Source organism: Dasypus novemcinctus, chromosome 23 (assembly GCF_030445035.2).
Source record: "Dasypus novemcinctus isolate mDasNov1 chromosome 23, mDasNov1.1.hap2, whole genome shotgun sequence".
NCBI lineage: Eukaryota > Metazoa > Chordata > Mammalia > Cingulata > Dasypodidae > Dasypus > Dasypus novemcinctus.
This window is the reverse complement of record NC_080695.1, coordinates 28,967,462-28,990,387: the sequence shown is the minus strand read 5'-3', so window position 1 is coordinate 28,990,387 and position 22,926 is coordinate 28,967,462. Positions and strand designations below refer to the sequence as shown.

The 22,926-nt window shown below is 49.0% G+C and overlaps 2 protein-coding genes and 1 long non-coding RNA gene across 3 annotated transcripts; 1 reads left to right on the top strand and 2 right to left on the bottom strand.

Moving 5' to 3' along the window:
- Positions 1–1,811: 1,811 nt before the first annotated feature.
- Positions 1,812–7,266, bottom strand: LOC101431832 (zinc finger protein 689). Its single transcript, XM_004479375.4, has 3 exons — positions 6,708–7,266; positions 6,385–6,498; positions 1,812–4,642 (listed from the first exon to the last, which is right to left on the bottom strand). Exons 1-3 carry the CDS (start codon positions 6,919–6,921, stop codon positions 3,459–3,461), a joined length of 1,512 nt encoding a protein of 503 aa, XP_004479432.1. The 5' UTR covers positions 6,922–7,266; the 3' UTR covers positions 1,812–3,458.
- Positions 7,267–8,056: 790 nt separating this feature from the next.
- Positions 8,057–13,690, bottom strand: LOC101431409 (zinc finger protein 785-like). The gene is made up of 3 exons (XM_004479374.4): positions 13,486–13,690; positions 13,134–13,247; positions 8,057–12,426 (listed from the first exon to the last, which is right to left on the bottom strand). The coding sequence occupies exons 1-3, from the start codon at positions 13,688–13,690 to the stop codon at positions 11,210–11,212; spliced, it is 1,536 nt and encodes a 511-aa protein (XP_004479431.1). The 3' UTR covers positions 8,057–11,209.
- Positions 13,691–14,008: 318 nt separating this feature from the next.
- Positions 14,009–14,627, top strand: LOC131275500 (uncharacterized). Its single transcript, XR_009182969.1, has 2 exons — positions 14,009–14,266; positions 14,397–14,627. It is a non-coding gene; the product is annotated as an uncharacterized lncRNA (long non-coding RNA).
- The last annotated feature ends 8,299 nt before the right edge of the window (positions 14,628–22,926 follow it).

Here is a 22,926-nt window from a genome sequence, read left to right as displayed (position 1 = left end):
AGGAAATAGTTGCAAATCATACATCTCTTAAGAGCTTACTATGCAGAATATATTAAAAAATTCCTACAACTCAACAACTTAAACAATCCAGTGTAAAAATGGGCAGAGGATATGAATAGATATTTCTACAAAGATTTAGAAATAGCCAATAAACACATGAAAAGAGCCTCAACATCACTAGGGAAGTGCACATCAAAACCACAATGAGATGTAACTTCACACTCACTGGAGTGGCTACTATATAAAAAAGGAAAATCACAAGTGCTGGTGAGGATGTGAAGCAATTGGAACCCTCGTACGTTGCTGGTGGGAATGTAATATGGTGCAGCCGCTGTGGAAAACAACGTGGCAACTCTTTAAAAAGTTAAACATAGCACGACCATATGACCTGGCAACTCCATTCCTAGGATTATACCCAAAAGAATTGAAAACAGTAATTTAAACAGGTATTTATAAACCAAATATTATGGCAGCATTGTTCAAGACAGCCAGAAGGAGGAAACAACTCAATTGTCCACCGACACATGAATGGATAAACAGAACAGGTTACCAGGGGTTGTGGGAAGAGGGGGGAATGGGGAGTTATTGCTTAAAGGGGGTACAGAGTTTCTGTTTGGAGTGATGAAAAAGTTTTGTTAATGGATGGTAGTGATGGTAGCACATTATAAATGTAATTAATACCACTGAATTGTACACTTTAAAATTGTTAAAATGGTAAATTTTATGTTATGTATAGGTTACCACAATAAAATTTTGCAGAATTAGATGGGAATGCATGTAATGTGCTTTACTCATTATCTGGCACATCATAAATGCTCCATAAAATGACTATTAATGATAGTATTGCAGCAGGCAAAGAATAAGCAGATGATGAAGTGGATACAGTGAATATAGGCCATTCTGAGAAATTTAGCTGAAAATAGAAGATGGGGGCAGAGACCAAAGGGAAAGTTCTTTTTTATTGTTTTCAAAGACAGAGTTTAGCTTGGTTGCAGGTTGGGGTGATTTGGGACAGGAGGAGGTCTTTGAGACCATAAAACTTAGAGAGGAGAAGGAATAATAGGTAGGACCCAGGCACAGTTCCAGGGATTGCACTGTGTACCCTAGAGTTGGAAGATAAATGTTGTCACAATGGTAAATTGGGAGTGAGGAGTGGAATGTTGGAGTTCCTTTTTTTCTTTTTGACACCTTGAGTTTTCTTAGTGAAAGAAGATAGTCACTGGTTAGGGATCTATGCAAGGCATAAGCAGTGCTGAAGGTTTAGGTAAGGTTGGACATCAGGGAAGGTAGTGTGGCACCTCAGCAACGTTGTGATATGTTTTCTTCTTCCAGCTCAGAAAGAAAGAGGCATGAAGGCAGATGAGAGATTAACAGACTGAGGCTCTTAGTTAACTCTTGGTTGCAGGTAACAGAAAATCACCATCAGTTACAGGTAACAGAAAATCACCATCAGTTACCTTAAGCAGAGAGGTAGTTTATTGCAGAGCCTTAGGGACCCTAGCAAATTGTCTTTCATCTCTGCCCTCCTGAGACCACACTCAGGAACTTGGCCACCAGTGGCTCCCAAATTACAATCCAGGCCCAGAAAGTTAAAAAATCCCCAGGTAAGGAAATAGTTGGGGCAGCCTGGTAAAAGGATAGGGGAAGCGGTGAGTTCTAAAGCATGGGATTAGGCAGATATTCTAACAGGTCTCTGCTATGGCAGGGCAGGTCTCCTGATGTAAGGGGTGGGACCTCCTCTAAAACACATTTTTACTCAGACAAGGCACTAGATTTTCATTCTGTAAATAGTAATTCCACAAGGAACATAATTCATTCATCAGACATTTTAATGAGATCCAATCTGGTATGGCCCTTGCCCTAAAGCAGCTCACCAGCCAAGGACAAACAGACAAAGCAGTGTGTGAACTTCCAGAACAGAGGTAATTACAAAATGCTGTGTTCTCCAGCTGCTCCTGCCTCTGGGGTTGAGATCAGGAGAGCTGAAGAAAGCCATAGGGGTAGAAAGATAACAAATCATGTTTGGAAACTCCAATTTGGTACAGCTGCCCAAGGCAAAGTGGCAAGCCAGGTTCACATGTAAGTCAGGCGAGCTTTACTGTGGGTTCACATGTAAGTCAGGCAAGCTTTACTGAACGCGTCCTTGAGGCTGGGGGCGATGGTGGAATAGTGATGAGGAAGCTTATGAGGGAGAGAGGTAGGGACACAACTTGACCGGTTACTGTGGCTTCTTCCTGCTTTGTAGACTCCAATTACCTTTCTTCCTACTCTCCTCAAATGACCTCATCTCCTTTTACAGAAAATAATGGCCTTCTGTAAGGTTCTGTGCTGGTTCTCATTATTTTGATGAGAATCAGAGAGGCATAAGACCCGTGCTCAAGGATTTTCCACCCACTGGCTGCCTGGAACTGACCCAAAGCCACAGGATGAAGTACAACAAGCAGATATCCCAGCTTTACTTGTTGCTTGACCACAGGTCCCCTGTTTTTCCTGGAAATCAACCTTCTCTGAAAGCTTACTGTGCTCATGGTCCTACATTCTACTTGAACCAACTTTCCAAATGCAGGGTAGGGTACAGAAGACTTAGCCTCATAGCATGGAGTTAAAAAAAAAAATTACGGCATTTAAATGTCTGCAACCCGATAAACTCCTGGCACAGTGCATCTTCCCCCTAACCCAATGCAATCTAGGGCAAACTCCAGCAGACCAAGGAGGTGTACAGTACACACAGTGGCACTGGCTTATTCTTACAAGAGAAATAGAAAAACCAATGCCTTTTTGAAGATCACATGTGGGAATTGAAGCCCAGTCTTTAAGGAATGATAGAGCAAATTAGTCCTGTTTCACCTGAAGACTCAGGGACTAAGTACTGTGATGAAGGGTTATCTGAATGGCTCTGGGCAAGGCTTACCTCCTGAACATCAGTGCTATCCCACAACAAAACAACCTGCCTTGAGGTAGTGAGATCCCTGTCAAGGGAAGTTTTCAGGGAATGGGGCGGAAGACCACTTGGCAGCAGTGTTGTAAAAAGGGTGCTAAACTGGTTTTGTTCAGGCCTTATATGGAGGAAAAGGCAGAGGAGGGGAAGGTCCTGTCCCCTAGAAATGGGCTTCTCCTGACTACACGTGAAGGGACAGGTAGTCCCTGTATGCACACACTAGGAAAAGTAGGCCCTAAAATAGATGCAGAGAACTCCTAGCCCTGATATCCATAAGACAAAAAGTACTGATTGGAAAACATTAACCGAATGACATCACCTCTCACAACAGGACTGTCTGCTCTAGTCCCACACAGTAAGGCAGCCAGTGCGGTGGAATATACTGAGTTCAGGTCTGGGTAGCACGAGACCTGGGTTTTAGTGCTGACAGCTCTGCATCACCTGGGGCTTCTCCTTCCCTTCCCTTCTCCAACCCCCATGAAAATGAAGGGGTAGAAATCCTTATCCAGTCCTTCCCATTCTAAAGGGTGCTGCCTTTCTGGCTGGCCCCCCCGAGAGCAGATCTAGGGCTACAGTTTGGGGCCCTGGGGCTACACTTGTGCACTGCCAGAGACCACCTTTGGCGGAAGCAACGGCCACACTCAAGGCAGGGGAAAGGTTTCTCCCCAGTGTGCAGAAGCTGGTGTTGAGCCAGGTGGCTCCACTGGGCAAAACGCTTGGAGCAAAGGTCGCAGGCATAGGGCCGCTCGCCGGAGTGCACGCGCCGGTGGCTGGCCAGGAGCGAGGGGTAGGCGAAGCGGCGGCCGCAGTCGTCACACGCATGCAGCTTCTCCTCGGTGTGCGTGCTGCGATGTATGGCTAAGGAGCCACTCCGCCGGAAGGCACGTCCACAGTCTGGGCAGGGGTAAGGCTTCTCTCCCGTGTGCAAGAGCTGGTGCTGCAGCAGGGTACTGCGCTGGGAGAAGCGGGCCTCACAGTGCTCACAGGCGTAGGGACGCTCCCCAGAGTGCACGCGCCGGTGACTGACCAGGCGGGAGGACGAGGAGAAACGCCGCTCGCAGTCCGGACAGGGATATGGCTTCTCGCCGGTGTGGATCCGCTGGTGGATGACGAGGGCGGTCCGCTGGCGGAAGCGGCGGTTGCATTCCAGGCAGGTGTAGGGCTTCTCTCCTGTGTGCGTGCGCTGGTGGATGGCCAAGAGGGAGGGGTAGGCGAAGCGACGCCCGCAGCTGGGGCACTGGTGGGGTTTCTCACCCGTGTGCGTGGTCCGGTGATTGGCCAGGGACCGGCTCCTGCGGAAGCAGCGGCCACAGTCAGGGCAGTGGTAGGGCTTCTCCCCGGTGTGGATAACCTGGTGCTGGGAGAGGTTCTTGCGCTGGGAGAAACGTTTACCACACTGGTCGCAGACGTAGGGGCACTCCCCAGAGTGTGCCCGCCGGTGGCTGACGAGCAGGGATGGGTAGGAAAAGCGGCGCCCACAGTCTGGGCAAGGGTAAGGCTTTTTCAGATTCTGGGCACACTTGTGGCTCTCCAGGGCTGGGTGATCGGGGAAGGTGCAGCCACAGTCAGGGCAGATGGGGCTCCCAGACGTCTGCCTAGGGATCAGTCGGGGTTTGCTGGGCCGCCTCCCTCGCTTTCCCTTGCGGGGTGCCTCCTTAGGTGGGAATACTTCTTTCTCCCCATTCTTCTTTCTGGTTCTCATTTCTACAGAGAGACAGGGAGAAATTAATGTCATAAACACTGGGTTCCCTACTCCCATCTAGTACATTGCTATGGGCTAAGGTTACAAGGCAAACAGACTCAGCCCCTGTCCTCAAGGAGCTCAGTGTTAGTGGCACAGATAGCCAAGTGTGACATACCAGTAAGGAAATATGGAGGGTATCACAGGAGCCCATATCCCAGTTCCTGGAACTCGGGGAAGGTTTCTTGGAGGAGATGAAGGTGATTTTAAAAATTAAAAGTTTAAAATTTTATATTTATATGGTTCAAAAGTCAAAATTATTTAAAAAGGAAGTGAGAAAACTTGCTCCCATCCTTGTGCCTCTCCACCCAGTGGAAACCCTATTACTTTTGAGTAGTTTTGTTTGTTTTTAATGCAAATACAGTATACTCTTCTCCCATCTCTTACCTAAAAGAGAGCATGTTATGCATACTTTATTATACCTTCAGGTTTTCACTTAATATAGATTCTGGAGCTTTTTCTGTCAGCACGTCTACTTTACAGTTCCATAGAATTCCACTATGTGCATGGGCCATAGTTTATTTAGCTTAGCTGATTCTTAAAGATAATGAGGATGAGAAAGGTTGCCGTGGCACACCAGGCAGAGGAGGATAGCATGAATACCCAAGGCTCAGTGTGGAGAAGGTACAAGCTGGACAGTGACTGTGTCATGGAAGACCCTGTAAGCCAATGGTTTTCAAACTTTATTGTGATCTGAATCATTTGGAGTGCTTATAAAACAGATTGCCAGGCTGTACTCCCATAGTTCCAGACTCAGCAGGTATGAGACAGGGCCTGAGAATTTGCATTTCTAACAAGTTCCCAAGTGATGCTGCTGCTGCTGATGTGGGGACCCCTCTTTGAGGACCAATGTTGTAAGCATTAAGACCTTGAACTACATTTTATTCACTTGGTCCTCAAACCTAGATGCATATCCAAATCAAGTGGAGCTCTTTTTAAAAAATACAAGATCCTAGACCTACAAGAATGAATCAGTGGTTTTAGGGTGGGATCCAGGAATCTCTATTTTTACCATGTTCCCCCAAGTGATTCTGATATAATTGACAGCCACTTGAGAGCCTACCTTGGCAAGAACTAAGCAAAAGCTTTTAAGCAAGAAAATATCACTGTCAGATCTGAATCTTAAGATAGTTTTGGCCTTAGCATATTAGGCACAGAAACTCTGGTCCGGAGAGTTCCATCTGCCTCTGTGGATGGCTGTGGGATGCTTCTACCTGAATCCTCTTACCCTGAATCTTGCCTGATCATGAAAAGAAGACAGTATGTCTTGCACCAATCAGGATCATCCTGCCAGAATGAGAGAAAGAGGCCCATGCACCCTAGGGAGCTGTATCCCACCAACTCCCTTCAACCACAAACCAGAAAACTCGAAAGAATTACAGGGTCTCTGTGATAGAGCAAAATTCAAAGGTGGTGGGGTGGGGGTTGATCGTGGGAAAGCAGGAAGGTAACTCCTTTTAGAAGCGCACTGATTCATCCACATAATGGAGAACAGCAGGTGGTTAGTTTGCAAACTAACATGTGAAACTCTGTTCAGTGTGGTGGACCAACCCCATTATCAGAGAGATGAAGACCCTGAGGTTGTAAAAGTAAACACAGTAAATGGGTACCCCTAGCTGAACAAAACTCTGAACTGGGTCATTAGAGGTCAGAACCAGGACGTAACTGGAGGGCTGCAAGGCCTCCATGGGCATTTTTCACTCACTTCTCTGGACTGTTATCCCTTTGGGGTACTCCTGCGGATCCAGGGCAGCCGGTTCCCAATCATCTGTATTTCGTTCCAACCAGGAGATGAGGGCTGGTTTGGGACCTGCACACCCTGGATTAAGAGAATCAGTCAGCCCAGCCAGCAGATAACGACGGATAAACGCCTACCTGGTGGCATCTCCTGCTGAGCCTTTGTTTCCCTCCTCTGACCCAACCTGTTTGCAGGCTAGGCTCCATGCCCTCCATGCCCTCACCTCCCCCGCATCCCCATGCGCCTCCATCCCTTCGGGCCCCAAGGAAGCGGATGGGGCCAGGCCTCACCGAGCATGCCCAGGTGGCCATAGGTCTCCCGCATCACGTCCCGGTACAGAGCTCTCTGTGCAGGCCGCAGACATCCCCACTCTTCCGGGGAGAAGTACACCGCCACGTCCACGAACCTCACGGCCCTCGGCCTCCTTCCCCTTTTCCGGCCGGGTCCGACCTCTCCTGAACCCGGAGCGGAGAGCGGGGCCGACGGCGGCGCCATTGGACCCATAAAGCCTGTGCCCCGGCCTTCCCTGTCCCGGCCTCGGCCCCTGGGCGCTGGGGGGCCCGGGGGTTCAGGAGCCCCCGCCGGATCCGGGCCGACTGTGCCCGAGGAGGCCCGGAGGGTACCGGAATCGGCCGCCTGCGGAAACCTATCGGTGTTATTCAGGAAACTCCTGTCCGAACTTGGGTGAAAGGCACTGGAGGATGCCTTCGGGGAAAATGGCGGCGCTGCTGCTGCACCGCTTTTCCCTGGAACACCGGCAGCTTCCAGCTATCGATTTTATTGACCAGAGCGCCATGCCGGCTTCCTAACCTCTTTGCCCTCAAGTGTAATGGCGCTGCGATTGGGCTTCACGCCCCTTTTTCCCCCCACTGGACGCGGTCATTGGGCAGCGGCTGAAGAACGAGCGTTCTGATTGGGTGCTGGCGGACGCGGCCTGTTTGAACGAAGCCAACGGATGCGTAAGGGCAGGAAGCAGGGCCTTTAGTTTCGGGTGACTGCTGTCTAAGGAGGGAAACGGCGAGTTAGGATCCGTAAAAGGCTCGAGGGCTGTTTCCCCCTGTTCTCTGGCAGGCTCAGCCAGCTCTGAGGGAGAGAAGGAATTGAGCGACGCTGCGATTCTGGCCAACCCGGCGCTCAGATGATCCTGGGTTCCCGTTTGCGGCTTTCTAGGTGGAGCCTTCGCTTGGGATGGTTACTAACTTCCTTGTTTCCCTTTGGGGAAGGGAATTCAGGTTAGCGTTTACTGGGGGCAGGTTCCGTGCCCAACATTTCACACCCTTCATTTTATTTATTCTTTGCTACCAGTCTGTGCAGTGATGGTTATAACCCTGGCTTTAATGACACGAAGTTTCAGAGGGATTCCATGAGTTTCCCAGGACCAGGCTACTAGTGAGAAGTGACAGTTTTAAATTGAAACCCAGGCTGACAGGGTCTTTATTTGTACCACTACACTGGGCACCCTTCCTTCACACCATTCTAATTTGCTTTCTGACTTAGGAATCTACCTTGGGTTCTGATCTCTCATTGGGTCCAACCTTCCACACATCTTTCCATCCTTTATTTTTATATGGCATTTGTTCAATGTACAAGGCATCGTGTGAGGAGAGGCAGGGTTACAAAAATAAGTCTCGGGCCAGACTCTGAATGGAACTTAACAGTTTACTGAGGCAGACAAATTAGCAAAGAATAACAATGGTACAAGCGTGTGTATGTGACAGAGACAGAAAAATTGCAGGAGAACCAGCCATCACCCATCCTATTCTCACCATCCTGTTGTACCTAACTGTATAAATGTTGTTTCACCAGCTCAGTACTGTCTCCTAGGGGATCTAGGGCAGCAGGAGGCTATACCATTTCCCATGTTTCTCACCTCAACAGGTGACATACACATTTCTCTTTCCAATCCATTACTCAATATTTTTAAAGTACCTACTATGGGCAAAACATTCAAAGTTTTCAGAAGATAAACAAGGTGACAGGAAAAGTCACAAACCAAGATAATGGCAGCTTCCAGAAGCGGTGAGATGTTCCAAGGAAGATGATTGCTTTATCATAGGTGGTAGAATAAAACTGCAGTTAACATACACTGGTTTCTACTCTGCAAGGGATGGGAGCTGTTTATTGAACAATTTGGTGGGAAAATGAATAAGATAAAGTACTTCCTCATAACGAATTTCCAGATTGATGCTTTGGGTAGGAAATGAGTTTGGTCTATGGAGGGGTAGGACTTAAGGGAGGGCAGTGGTGCTTAATATACATTCCTTGAATCAGCTGAATTCAGTGGTCATAACGGTCTCTGCCACAAATCCAGAGAGTCAGGAAAGTTCTGGATGTGAAGGAAATAATGATACTTTCTGCTGTAGTAAAAGACGCACTTATGGTAAAACTGAAAAACTAAAAGAATAAATTGGCACCAGATATTGGAGGGCTCCATCCTGTCCATTGGGGAGCTCTTTCATAGCACCTGACCAGGTCACCCACAATCCTAGGATGTATCTGAAAAATAGCAGACATGAACTGTGAAGCCCTGGTCTTCAGAGGCAGAACCTGGCACAAGGGCTGCCCCGGTGTTCTCCCACACCTCTACCTCTCCCCTTTTGCCTGGTGGATCCACTGGTGGGCTTTTGGGGCATTCTCTTTTGAAGGTTTTCCCGCAGTCACTGCAGGGATAGGTCCGCTCAGCAGAATGGATATGCCTGCGGCTGAGCAGGAGGGAGGAGCGGTGAGGCAGATGCCACACTCTAGCCAGGGGTAAGGTTTCTTGCCTGTGTGTGGCAGAATCACTGACTCCAGCCAGCACCTTGGGGGGGCTTCTCGCCTGTGTGGATGAGCTGATGCTGCAGTAGGTTTTGCTGACAAAGCGAGCACCATATGGTGGACAGTGGCGGTGGTGTACATGCTGATGGCTGGCCAGGAGGGACATGCAAGCAAAGTGGCACCGCAGTCGATGCACACCATTGGCTTCTCCCCGACCAGTCTGGGTCTGTGGATAGTCAGGGCCATGGGCCGGTTCAAGTGGCACCCCCAGTCAGGCCCACACGCACGGGAACAGTCACCAGAGTGGATCTGACTGTCTGACCAACAGTGAGGAGCAGATAAAGAGCTGTCCATAGTCAAGACACGCATAGGGCTTCTCCCTCATGTGTGTTGTGAGAGTGCGTGGGTGGCCAGAGCCTCACTTTTTCGGAAGCAGCCACACTGGGGGCGGCAGGGAGATGGGCTTCTTGCTCAAACAGATGAGCTGATGCTGGAGCAGGTCTTTGCACTGAGAGAAGCAGTGCCCACACTGGTCACAGGGGAAGACGTGCTGGTGGCCAGCTTTGGGTACTGGAAGCTGTGGTCACAGCCCAGAGTTGGGTGGGGCACCTTTGGAGTCAGTCCCCCATTGCTGTCTGAGGAGCCCTGGGGCCATTTTTGGCCTGGCCCCCATAGTTTGGGCTCTTGGCTACTTCAAGGGGATCTTGCCAGGCCTTAAGTGGTGGTCTCTCCCTCACACAACTCCCTTGACCCATATTTCTTCCTTCTGTTCTTCCTTGTTACTCTTGTTTTCTGCAGACAGGAGAATTGGAACTGAAGAGTGTAGAGTACTCTGCCACCTCCTGGAGTCAGGCAGATGTGTCTGAGGATGGAGCAGCACTGAGTGGCTGTTCATCGGGGCATAGGACATAAGTGTAAATCCTTTATTCAGAGATTCCCTCCACCCCAGAGGCAGCAGTTGCCCATTTTCAGAGAAAGTTATCATCCCTTCCTCCTCACTCAGGGCCTCCAAAACTGTAAGTGTTCCCAAAAGAGGGGCTGAACGCTCTTTAGGGATAAGTAGGGGCTCTCCCTGGTTAAAGACCTTACTGTGGACATTTCACTGGAGACATATTTCTCAAAAGCTGAACCTTGGCATGAGAGTACATGAAAACAGCTTCATTTCCAACATATGTACCTGTGATGATGACAAGGGATCTGCTCTGAGAAAGCCACAGTGGTAAGCACTGGCAGATTCCAGGGAATTATAAGGCAGCCTCTCACCTCCAAGTTTTCAGCTCAGAGAAAGACAGGCATTGTGAATCAGGAAGGAAAAAAATAAGCCCGTAACTTCCAACTGGTTGAAACATGGAACAGGTGCTAGAGAGATTACTTAAAAAGCCCTTGTTCTTGGCAGGGATGATTAGGGAATGCTGTCCCAATATTTATAAAAACTTGCCATGCGTGCAATGCTTGGAGGACATACAATGTGAAAAGTATTGGCTAGACAAATATAACTAAATGTATATTATTTAATCCTTCCAGTAACCTTAGGCAGTAGTATTTTTGTACTCATTAGATGAGGTAACAATCAGAGAGAAGTTGATATTACAAAAGGATAAGTCAAGACTGAATAGTGGATGCCAGGCTCAAACCTTGCTATCTTCCTCTTACATTATGACTGTTGGTCCAAGCTGGGTGCCCGAGTCTGTAATATGTTCGCTGGAGCTCTAGAGTTAGGGTAAAACCTAGAGCTTAAAGTTTATAGAGACCAGAAGTCAGTGCTGGGAGAGTAAAGAACACTGGGGGAATCTCACGCCTTCCCTGGAAGTGTCTTCAACCTGGGCGTCATCCCCTCTCTCTGCTCTAGTCGCTGCTCCTAGGTCTCCCAGAGACTGCCGGTATGGCTCGGCCCCCACCATCTCCTTTCTGATGGGTTCCCTCTTTTTCCCCTTCCTGTACCTTGCCCTATGTATGGCCTCCCCATCATCCCCTTGATGAGGGAGAACTATTAAAGGCCTGGCTCATTCACACTGCTTAACTCAGGACACTTGCACTAGTGGAACACATCTGGAAAATGCCGGAAGTGTACGGATGGTTCCTGGGCCTGAGGGACAGAAGCCTGGGTTGGAGCTTGTGCCAGAGGTCTGCCACCCCTCCGACTCTCCCTGCCTGATCGATGGATCCATTGGTGGGCGTCCACGGCACTCTTCCGCTTAAAGGTTTTCCCGCACTGAGAACAGGCGAAGGGCCTTTCAAGAGAATGGATGCGCCTGTGGCTGTTGAGGACGCAGGAAGAGGTGAAGCGGTGCCCACACTCAGAGCAGGAGTAGGGCTTCTCCCCTGTATGGGTTCGCCTGTGGATGGCCAGAGAGCCACTCTGTCGGAAGCAGCGGCCACAGTCAGGGCACTCGTAGGGCTTTTCGCCTGTATGGATGAGCTGGTGCTGGAGCAAGTTGTTTTGCTGGGCGAAGCGGGCGCTGCACTGGGCACAGGGGTAGGGGCGCTCCCCAGAGTGCACCCGCTGGTGGTTGGTCAAGAGGGAGGGGTAGGCAAAGCCCCGGCCACAGTCAGGACAGATGTGGGGCTTCTTCCTCGTGTGAGTACGCTGGTGAATGGCCAGGAGGGAAGGGTGCGTAAAGTAGCGCCCACACTCGGTGCACAGGTACGGCTTCTCCCCGCCATGCCTGTGTCTGTGGATGGCCAGTGCCCCGCTCTGGCGGAAGCAGCGGCCACAGTCAGGACAAGAGTAGGGTTTGTCCCCTGTGTGGAGCAGCTGGTGCTGGACCAGGTGAGCCCTCTGGGAGAATCGAACCCCACAAGGCCCACAGACATATGGACGGTCTCCAGAGTGGATTCGCCGATGTCTGACCAGCATTGAGGGGTAGGCAAAGAGCCGCCCACAGTCTGGGCAGGAGAAGGGCTTCTCCCCTGTGTGTGTGCGCATATGGATGGCCAGATTGCCTCTCTGGCGGAAGCAGCGCCCACACTGGTCACAGGGAAAGGGCCTCTCCCCAGAGTGGATCCGCCGGTGGCTGGCCAGGAGGGAGGGGTAGCTGAAAGTACGGCTGCAGTCCAGGCATGGGTAGGGCCTCTTGGGAGTCTCAGTGTACTGGTGCCCTGTGTCTGGAGGGCCTCGAGGCAACGTCTCCCTGCAGTCCCTAGAACCAGGGACCAGCCCGGCCTTCAGTGGTGGGCCTTCCCTCATGAGCACTTCCTCAGGCGCCTTGGCCCCCATTCCGTTGCTCTGTTCATTCTTCATCTTCTTGATTTCTAAAGAGACAAGAGAATTGAAACTGAAGAGTCCAGAGTGCTTTGAATCGCCACACCTATATTTTCTCTCAGGATGGAGAATGGAGATACGTGTAGAGGGAGCAGCTGTCCTCCCTAGACCTGTTTATCTGGTGAGGATCCTTGTCTAGAACCCACCCTCCCATCTAAGGCAGCGGTTTCCATTTCCAGGAGCAGATGCCATCCCTTTTTCCCCATTCAAGGTTTCAAAAATTGCGGTTTTGTGAGAAGGTGAGGGGTGGTACTGTGTCAGAAATAAACAATCACCTCTGCATGTTAAAGTCCTTCAGTGCGGGAATTTATGTAGGGAGACAGAGAGTTTCCAAGAAGCTTTTATATACACCTACAGAAGAGTGTATATATAAAAACACTGGTTACCACCTGGACCACAGTCATGTTAATTCACTTCATTGACGCTCTGGCCTCTCTGAGGCATGCAGATCCTCTGGGCAAACAGCGGAAAGAAGGCTCCAAAGATTCTATCCCCAACTTCCAGTACCTCTCCTAACGACTTGGCTACCCTTGGAACCAAGAAAAGGGAGGAAGGGGGAGCAGCGAAGTGCTGCAAGTCCAGAAGAGAGAACTTTGGAAGGGTAGGTTCTGAGGATTTTTACCCACTTGAGCCTTTTAAAAAAGGGCTGCCCACCACGACTCACACCCCTCTCAAGAGAGGGCTCTACATTCCTCACCTGTCCTAGCTCCTGGGCATTTCAACCCCACGTGGGGGTCCTTGGCCTCTGGGCTCCATGCCTCCTTCATTCCCTCCAACCAGGAGATGAGGGCTGGTTTGGGGCCTGGAAATCCTGGAGGAGAAGAAGGCGTCAGAGGACCGAGCTGAAGCCCAGGCTGGAGGCCAGGATGCTTCCTCTGCAAAGGCGTGTGGGGCCTCCTCAACCTTCAGGGCCAAGACCCTCCTTCCCAGGTCCTTTTCCCACTTATCCGCCCTCCCCGGCAGGGCGGGCACACCCTCTCGGGAGCTTGGGAGCAGAAGACGGGTCCTCTTGTCCCGCAAGGGTGGGGAGAAGGCGGGCCGGGCCTCACCGAGCGCGCCCAGGTGGCCGTAGGTCTCCCGCATCACGTCCCGGTAGAGGACTCTCTGCGCGGGCCGCAGGCACCCCCACTCCTCGGGGGAGAAGTACACGGCCACGTCCGCGAAGCGCACGGCCCCCGGCGCCCCCGGCCTCCCCGGCCCGGACCAGGCCTCCCCAGGCGCGCCGGCGGGGAGCGGGGCCGGGGGCGGCGCCATGGGCCGGCGCTCGGGCTCCCCGCCTCGCCCCGGGGTGCCCGCCGGCCCGGGCTTCGGGGGACGCAGCCGGGTCGAACCTGCCAGTCCGCGGACGCCGAGCACCGCCGAGGAGGCCCGAGGGCCGCCAGGCCGGCCAACCTTGGGGCCAGGCAAAAGCACTCCCAGGTTGTTCGTATGACTCCTACACGGACTGGGTTAAAGCACCCAGAGGGGCCCTTCAGGGACTGCGGAGGCGCCGCAGACGCCGGCCCGGGGCTCCTGCTACAGATTTACCGACCCGAGCGCGGCGCAGGACCCATCAATTCTCTGCCCTCAAGCCTAATGGCGCACCCGGCTTCACGCTCTCTACCCTACCGTGCCTGGTCATTGGGCGACGCGTGGCGTAAGAGCAAAGAACAGCGTTTTGATTGGGTCTCGGCGAACGAATCCTGTTTAAAGGAAGCCGGGCGAAGCCTGCGGGCCGAACTTCTCGAGCGACAATTTGCCAACAGTCAACAACTCATTGAACACTTGGCAGGTGCCGACACTGTGCTGGACCGCACGTGGATGTGTGAAGCGGAAAGCGAAGAGCTCGAGGTACTGCCCCGGCACTCTGCCCCACTCGTGCCACAGCTTGCTCCAGAGCTCCCCATCGCCTTTGTACGTAGGCTTGAACGTGCATCATTCATTGTCTCCAGTTTATTGGGCGCCTGCTGGCCCATTCTAGGCACTGGAGCAGACAACACAGAACCTCGCGAAGTCTCTTCAGTCGTGGGGGTTGCATTCCTCTTCACAGCGACCCGGATTCTAATTCTGAGTTCTCCACTGGACTTGGCCCCAGGCTTGGTTGTCCTCAAGCTTCTGCAGCTCTCCACATCTGATTTTATTTAAGATGGCATCTCCGAACATAAGGCTCAACCCTGGAAAGAGTTGATAAATAAAAAAGTTTTTCATGCAATTTAGCATCTCACACGTTTTACTGAGGGATTCGTGAATCAGACATCATCCCATTCAGAAAGTAAAAGGGAGCTCCACGGAGGAAGTGGAAAGGGGAAACACATAATAGGGTCAATCCGGAAGCAAGTGAGGAAATGTTCTGAATGGCTACAACGTTTCCACTTTACATAGGGGGGATCTTACAAAGTGGGGAGCAGATAGACACTGATTAATATGGTATGCTTGTCCATTCTGATAAGTTGTTTCTACTGGATGGAAACATTTTATCACCAAGTGTTGCTTATCAGTTACCCAGTAGGGTGTTCTGTTTTCTCAGAAAACCCCAGCAGGTCAATTGTGTTTGTCTTCTGGATAAGCCCTTCTCAGAAAGGAGGCTTCTCTCAGCCAACTCCGATGCAAGTGACTTTTTTTTTTTTAAGATTTATTTTATATTTACTCGCCCCCCCCTCCAGTTGTCTGCTCTGTGTCCATTCGCTGTGTGTTTTTCTGTGACTACTTCTATCCTTATCAGCTGCTGCATTCAGCTCACAATAGGTTGGCTCGAAGGGAAGGCAACGCAGAAATAAAGGTAGAGACACAAGAGGGGAGACAAACATGGGACCAGGGGACTCACAGCTTCTGGAACTGAGAGCCTCAACCCTAGTTGTCCCATCGCATTTTTTGGGAAACTACCAAGCAGCTGTTTGCTATCTGAACTGTAACATCATTTACAATAACAGGGAACAACTGCAACATTTAACAACTGCTACATTTAACAGGTATAACATTTACAATAACAAACAGGTAAGCCAGTTTCCCACAACAATCAGCCGCACCGGGAATCTGTGTTTCTTTTTGTTGAGTCACCTTCTTGTGTCAGCTCTCCATGTGTGCAGCTTGGCCCAATGGATAGGGCGTCCACCTCCCACATGGGAGGTCAGCAGTTCAAACCCTGGGCCTCCTTGACCCGTGTGGAGCTGGCCGATGCACAGTGCTGATGCGTGCAAAGAGTCCTGTGCCACGCAGGGGTGTCCCCTGCGTAGGGGAGCCCCACACACAAGGAGTGCACCCCATAAGGAGAGCCATAAGTGACTATTATTCTTTCACAGAGATGGGGCTCTAAGGAGGACTGCTCTCACTAAGACACAAATAAACAAAGGTGTATGTGGCCGAAGGCGCAGGAAAAATCCCTGCGGGGAGCCAGCAGTCCCCAGGAGGCCACCTGAGGTCACTGCCATGGTGCAGAGCAGACCTTCAGTCCTAGCTTAGGGTGTGGTCTGTGAGCACTTGAGGGCAGGACAGCAGGAGAGCAGGCCACCATGTCTCTCAGTTCAGGTGACAGCCTCATCGCCAATATATTTACCTGTGAAGATGACAAGGGATCTACTCTGAGAAAGCCACAATGCTAAGCACTGGGAGATTCCAGGGAATTATAGGCAGACTCTCACCTCCAAGGTTTGAGCAAAGAGGAAAACAGGCCTCATGGATCAGTTCAAAAGTAATAATAATAGTTCCCAGCCGGTTGAAACAAGGGGGAAAAATGCTAGAGAGATTACAGCAGGAATGGTTAGGGAATGCTATCCCAGTAGTCATAAAACTTACCATGCCTGCCACATTTGGAGGATATACAATGTGAGTAGTACCATGATGAGATATCATTTCCATGATTAGAAAGTTGACTTTAATAAAGGGCCTGACCTATTCAGGTGAACCCTTAGAAGAGACTGGGCTCTTCCTGGTGGAAGAGGGATTTAAAGTGAGGGAGACTGTCTCTGGCTTTGAAGATAGAGGCAGCTGCCTCCAGGAGCTGAGAGCAACTCCCTGCTGACAAGTCGAAGGGAAACAGGGACCTTAGTCCTAACAATCACAAGGAACTGAATTCTGCCACAACCACAGGAGTCTGGAAGAGGACCCCGACCTTTGGATATGAACACAGCCTGACTGACACCTGGATGTAAGCCTTATGAGATCCCAGGCTGAGAATCCAGCCATGGTGTGCCCAGACTTCTGACCCGCAGATTTGTGAGCCAATAAATGGGTGGTGTTTTAAGCCTCTAAGTTTGGGGTAATTTGTGTGTGTGTGTGTTTTTTTTAAGATTTATTTATTTATTTCTCTCCCCTCCCCCTCACCCCAGTTGTCTGTTCTCTGTGTCTATTTGCTGAGTGTTCTTTGTCCACTTCTGTTGTCAGCGGCACAGGAATCTGTGTTTCTTTTTGTTGTGTCATCTTGTTGTGTCAGCTCTCTGTGTGTGCGGTGCCATTCCTGGGCAGGCTGCACTTTCTTTCACGCTGGGCGGCTCTCCTTACGGGGCGCACTCCTTGCACGTGGGGCTCCTCTACGCGGGGGACACCCCTGCATGGCAGGGCACTCTTTGCATGCATCAGCACTGCGCATGGGCCAGCTCCACACGGGTCAAGGAGGCCTGGGGTTTGAACCGCGGACCTCCCATGTGGTAGATGGACGCCCTAACCACTGGGCCAAGTCCACTTCTGTGGGATAATTTGTTATGCAGCAATAGAAAATGGATAGACCCCCACTGAGGCATTTACTCTCTTTATCTCTCCTCTCCTGTCCTAGCCCTTTCTCTGTGGTCTTCCTAATACTTGATAAGAAGAGCTATCTTAAATAAAGCTTCTTCACATCACCTAATCCATACTACTGGAATATCTCTGAAAAAGCCAGATGTGAACTTGAGGACAAAGCCTGGGGTGGGGACTGCACCAGAGATCTGCACCCACCCCACCCCTAATGACTCTTCCTGCCTTCCTAATTGATGGCAGTCTTCCTTTGGCAGTTTTGCAACACTGTGGACAAGAGAAGGGCCTCTGATCACAGTGGACACACCTGTGTCTTTTGAGGATGCAGTTCAATGTGAAGTGCAGTTTCACACTGGACACAGGTAGGGGCGCTCCCCACAGTACCCGCTGGTGAGGTGAGAAGGGCTGGCAAAGCCCTGACCACAGTCAGAACAGATTTGGAGGTTCTTCCTTGTGTGGTGTGCATTTGATGTAGCCTTGATTAATGTTATGGTTGAGACAGAGCCCACCGATTTCCATCAGCGGTGAGTCAAGAACCTTGCAGGAAGGGGGAAGCTGTTGATGCAGGTGATTTGGAATAGCAAGCCCCAGTAAGGGTAAAAACTGGAGAATTTTAACTAACTGGTTACATTGATGACCCTAAGAAATGTAAACTAGCCAAGTTAGAAGAAAGGGCCCTTTTTGATAGGTTTTTACTTCTTCTGTACCCTGTCTTCGTGAAATTGAGTCCTTATTTATTTGCCAAGAGTTCATTCTGCTAAGGTATTTTGACTTTCAAAGGTTTGCCATTGGCTCAACTTGAAGTCACACAGTACAAACTGGAATCAGCTGAGGGGCTTTAAAACAAACAAAAAACTGATGCCTGGGTCCCATGCTGGGAGATTCTGATTTAATTCAATCCTGAATATTAGGATTTTAAAAATCCTCAAACTTTTGCATGCTTAAAAATTACCTGGAAATGGCGGGGGGGGAGAATATAAATGAATGAATGAATGAATGAATGAATGAATGAATGAATGAATGAAGAATTACCTGGAGGGCTTACTAAATAGATTGCTGGGTCCGACCCCCAGAATTTCTATTTCAGTAGGCTTGGGGCAGGGCCCAAGCATTTGCATTTCTCATGAGTTCCAGGTGATAGACATGTGGCTGGCCCAGGAACCATCTTTCAATAATCCCTTGCATTGCATGTTTATCATGGGAAATTGTGTTGCTTTTCTATGTGTTTATTACAGGAAATTTTATTTTTAAGATATGCTCATCAAAAGACATTAATCATAAGACATAATTATTTTGTGTGATCTATTATCTTTTTTTTTTTTTTAAGATTTATTCATTTATTTAATTCTTCCCCTCCTCCGGTTGTCTGTTCTCTGTGTCCATCCCCTGCGTCGTTTCTTGGTCCACTTCTGTTGTCGTCAGCGGCACGGGAAGTGTGGGTGGCGCCATTCCTGGGCAGGCTGCACTTTGTTTGGCGCTGGGCAGCTCTCCCTCTGGGGCGCACTCCTTGCGCGTGGGGCTTCCCTACGTGGGGGACACTCCTGCGTGGCAGGGCACTCCTTGAGCACATCAGCACCGCGCATGGGCCAGCTGCACATGGGTCAAGGAGGCCCGGGGTTTGAACCGCGCACCTTGCACGCGGTAGACAGACGCCCTAACCACTGGGCCAAGTCCGTCTCCCTATTTATCTTTTTAAAAAGACAATTTTAAAAAGGCAGAATATAAAAAAAAAGAGGTGGTAAACTAGTTAGTTTTAGTTGATATGTTATCAGTTGAATAGGAAATGTTTTCAAATTGAAAAGGATTTGTAAAAAAAAAAAGTCCATTCTACCAGAGTTAGAATAAAACTAAGATCAAAACAAAAAAGACATAATTAGAGTGAAGCAGATGTGGCTCAAGCAGTTGGGTGCCTGCCTACCACATGGGAGGTCCCATGTACGGTTCCCAGTGCCTGCTTAAAAAAAAAGATGACGAGCAGACACAGAGAGCACACAACAAACAGACACAGGGAGCAGTGAGTGCAATCAACAAGGGTGTGTGTGTGTATAAATAAAAAAATAAAATCTTTTTTTTTTAAAAAAGACATAATTAGAATAAACAAACTCATAGAGTGTGAGTCTAGAATATAGGTTACTGAGGACCAGGCTGGGCATAGGAAATGGGGAGTTAATGCTCCAGTGGGTCAGGGTTTCTATTTGGGTTGCTTGTAAAGTTTTGGTAATTGATGGTGGTGATGGTAACACAACACTGTGAGTGTAATTAACAGCACTGGATTATATATGTGAATGTGGCTAAAAGTGGAAATTTTCAGTTGTATCTATATTACTAGAATAAAAATTTTTTTAAAGTAAAAAAAGGCATTAAATTTAGTCATCTAATTTGTAATGAACACATCAGTATTGTGATGATTCACCAGGTTACTCATATTTGGTAGTCTGACCTTATCTGTGAATCAGAAAGCTTTTGAGGCTGTCTCTTGGCTTTCTCCCTCGCCTTGTCTGAGAAATGAACAACATCTTTACCCTAACAGTTTCACTTCAAACTCTTCGGTGAAATGAGTTCACAAAGAACCAGATAATTTAGAGCGCCTTCTTGCGCACTATTTAAACAGATACCCACTGGAGAGATCCCTGATTATTCTCTTGCCTTGACAAATGATGAAATCAAAGCTCACATTTAAGAAATGATCTGCTTCAGATTTCTCTTTGAAAAACAGTGTCAGAGCCAAAATGCAAATTTAAGCCAGCGTTCCTTCTGTCCCATTGCCTCCTTACCTCTACCCATCCCTGATCCCACCCTACAACCACTACCATTTCCTGCCACTCTTAAACCACGTCAATGAGGACAACCCGCACACTCTCTTGAGGGAAGAACCCAGGGTCTCAAACATGCAAAGCAGGGGCTCAACCATGGAGCTAGCTACACCTATTCCCTTTTCTTGTCCCTCCTCACTGCCCTCCCCCTTGGCAATTTTTAACAGTCCAGTTGTTTTGGCCAGGCTGAATGGTCAAGAAAATGCTCAGGGCACTTCGGCAATGGTGGGCCTGTTACCCTACATGTGTGTATTGGGAGAGAATAAGAGACAGCCTCTGGGGGAAGACGTGGTCAAAGTCATGGGCTTTTTGCCCAAGTGTAGCAGTTGATGATGGATCAGGGGCTCTCAGTCATCAAACAGGGCCATGCACTTTAGGCAGGTAAACAGGGGGTTGACTTCCTGACTGTAGCTGCTTGCGGCTGTCCAAGGAGTAGGCCTGACCAAGCTATGAAGACGGTCAGCACTGGGCTATCAGTGCCTGCCCTTGCGCATACGTTTGTGCAGCCCCGTGATGAAGAGTTTGCAGAGGATGTGGCCGCGGTTTGGACAGCAGGCAATGCACCAAGGTCCTGGGAAGGAGGTTTTCCCAGACCTTGGTGGCAAACTGGGCCTTTTGGGACCTCTGCTGCAGATGGCATCATGGCCACTGGTCCTAGAGAGTGTGGACACATCTCCCATGTACATGCCTGACCCTTCCTCACTGCTGGTCTTTGCTGGAGAGACAGAGAAGATTGCAAACTGAGCTTCTGAAGGATTCTATTTCCCGGGTGCTTGTAAAACTGTGATGGCAAGGTTCGCAGGAAAATAAGTTGGTCTGAGGGGGATCTGCACCACTGATACAAGTCTGGACCATGTTTTTTCCAGACCCTCTGTGCCTGCAGCCATGGTTCAGGGAAGTATATGGTAGAAGCAGAGCACCTCTCTGCCCAGCAGAGGGCTCCCCATTTCCTTTGACAGGCTCCCCTCCCCAGGAACCAGAGACTCCAAAGGACCTGGCTCAGAAATTAGGTTGTTTTCCATTCTTCTCTCTTATGCAGAACACAGTGTTAACTATCCTATGCATGTCTCTTGGCATACTTCTCAAATTAGCTCCCAGAAAAGGAGTTGCATAGTCAACAAGTAGGCACAATGTACCAGCTTTAGATTGACTTTAGATTAGCCGTTTACAAGGGTTTTGCCATTTTCCACTCCTCTCGGCAGAGTCAGAGAGCCCATTCTCCCTACTAATGGCTTATGTACCCTGAATCTGAGTTTAGTGACCCTGAGTAAGCTCCCATCCTCTCCGCACATTTTCTAGGACACATTTTCAGTGTCCTGGAAATGACCACTGGGCCTCTCTTCAGCCTGATCCCCAGCATCTCTGGAAGGTCGAGACAAGACCATCTGACTCATCTGCCTTCCCCACCATCACCATTACAGGGCATAGAAGAAAGGTTTTGGTTGGCATTTCTGTCCCACACAGGGACCCCCAGCTCCAAGTACCCTTCCTCCTGAACTCTCTGGGTATCTCTCAGCCTTGACTCCTGGGGACTGCAAGCATTCAGGCTCCAGGCCTCAGCCGCCTTTCCATCCAGGATATAAGGGCTAATTAGGGGAAGGAGAAGGTAGAATCTGAGACTTTCATCAAAAGCAAGGTTGGGGAGCCGATGTGGCTCAGTGGTTGAGCACCAGCTTCCCACACACAAGGTCCTAGGTTCAATTCTCAAAAAAAAAAAAAAGCAAGGCTTCCATTTATCAGACATTAGGACATTTAGAGGAGGATTAATACCAATTCTTCACAAACTCTTTCGAAAAACAGAAGAGCAACTCATTCTATGAGGCTCATATAGCCCTGATACCCAAACTAAAGACATCATGAGAGGAAAGCAAATGTGGCCCAGGCAACTGAGCTCCTGCCAACCACATGGGAGATCTGTGACTCCATTCCTGGTGCCTCCTAAAGAAGACATCGAGCTGGCATGATGGGCAGGTGCAGCAAGCTGACACAACAAGATGATGCAATGAGACACAAGAAGAAAAACATAACAAGAGATACAACAAAACAGGGAACGGAGGTGGATTAAGTGATTAAGTGCCTCCCTCCCACATCGAAGGTCCCAGGTTCAGTGTCCAGTGCCTCTTAAAGACACAGCACACAGCACATGCAAAACAACAAGAGGGTGGGGAGAAATAAATAAATAAAATATTTTTTAAAAAGACATCATGAGAAAAGAAAATGACATACCAATACCTTGTATGAACATAGGCATGAAAATCCTCAATAAAATACACTACCAGGCCAAATCCAAGAAAATATAAAAAGGATGATACACCATGACCAAGTAGTATTTATCCTAGTAATGTAAATTGGTTTAACATCAGAAAACCAATTGATGTAATGTTCCATAGCAATAGAATAAAGGACACAACCATGATAGTCTCAATAGTTGTGGAAAAAACATTCAACAAATTCCAGCACCCCTTCATGATAAATAAAACACTTAACTAGAAACAGAAGAGAACTTCCTCAGCCTGATGAAGGCTATCTATGAAAAACTTACAGCTAACATTATCCTTAATGGGAGAAAAGACTGAATAGTTTCTTCTTAAGAACAAGAACAAGACAAGGATGTCTGCTCTCATCCTTTCTATTCAACATTATAGAAGTTCTAGCCAGGGTAATTAAGCAAGAAAATGAAATAAAAGGCATCCAGATTAGAGAAGAAGATATAAAACTATCTCTGTTTGTAGATTAAATAATATAAAAACTCCCAAGGAATTCACTGAAAAACAATTAAAATTAATAAAAGAGTTCACCAAGGTAGCAGGATCAGTATATAAAAATCAATTGTACTTCTTTTTTTTTTTTCCAAGAGGAGGTAAGCAGCAACCTTCTGCTCAATCTCTCATTTTACCTTTTTTTTTAAAGATTTAATTAATTTATTTATTTCTCTCCCCTTCCCCGCCCGAGTTGTCTGTTCTCTGTGTC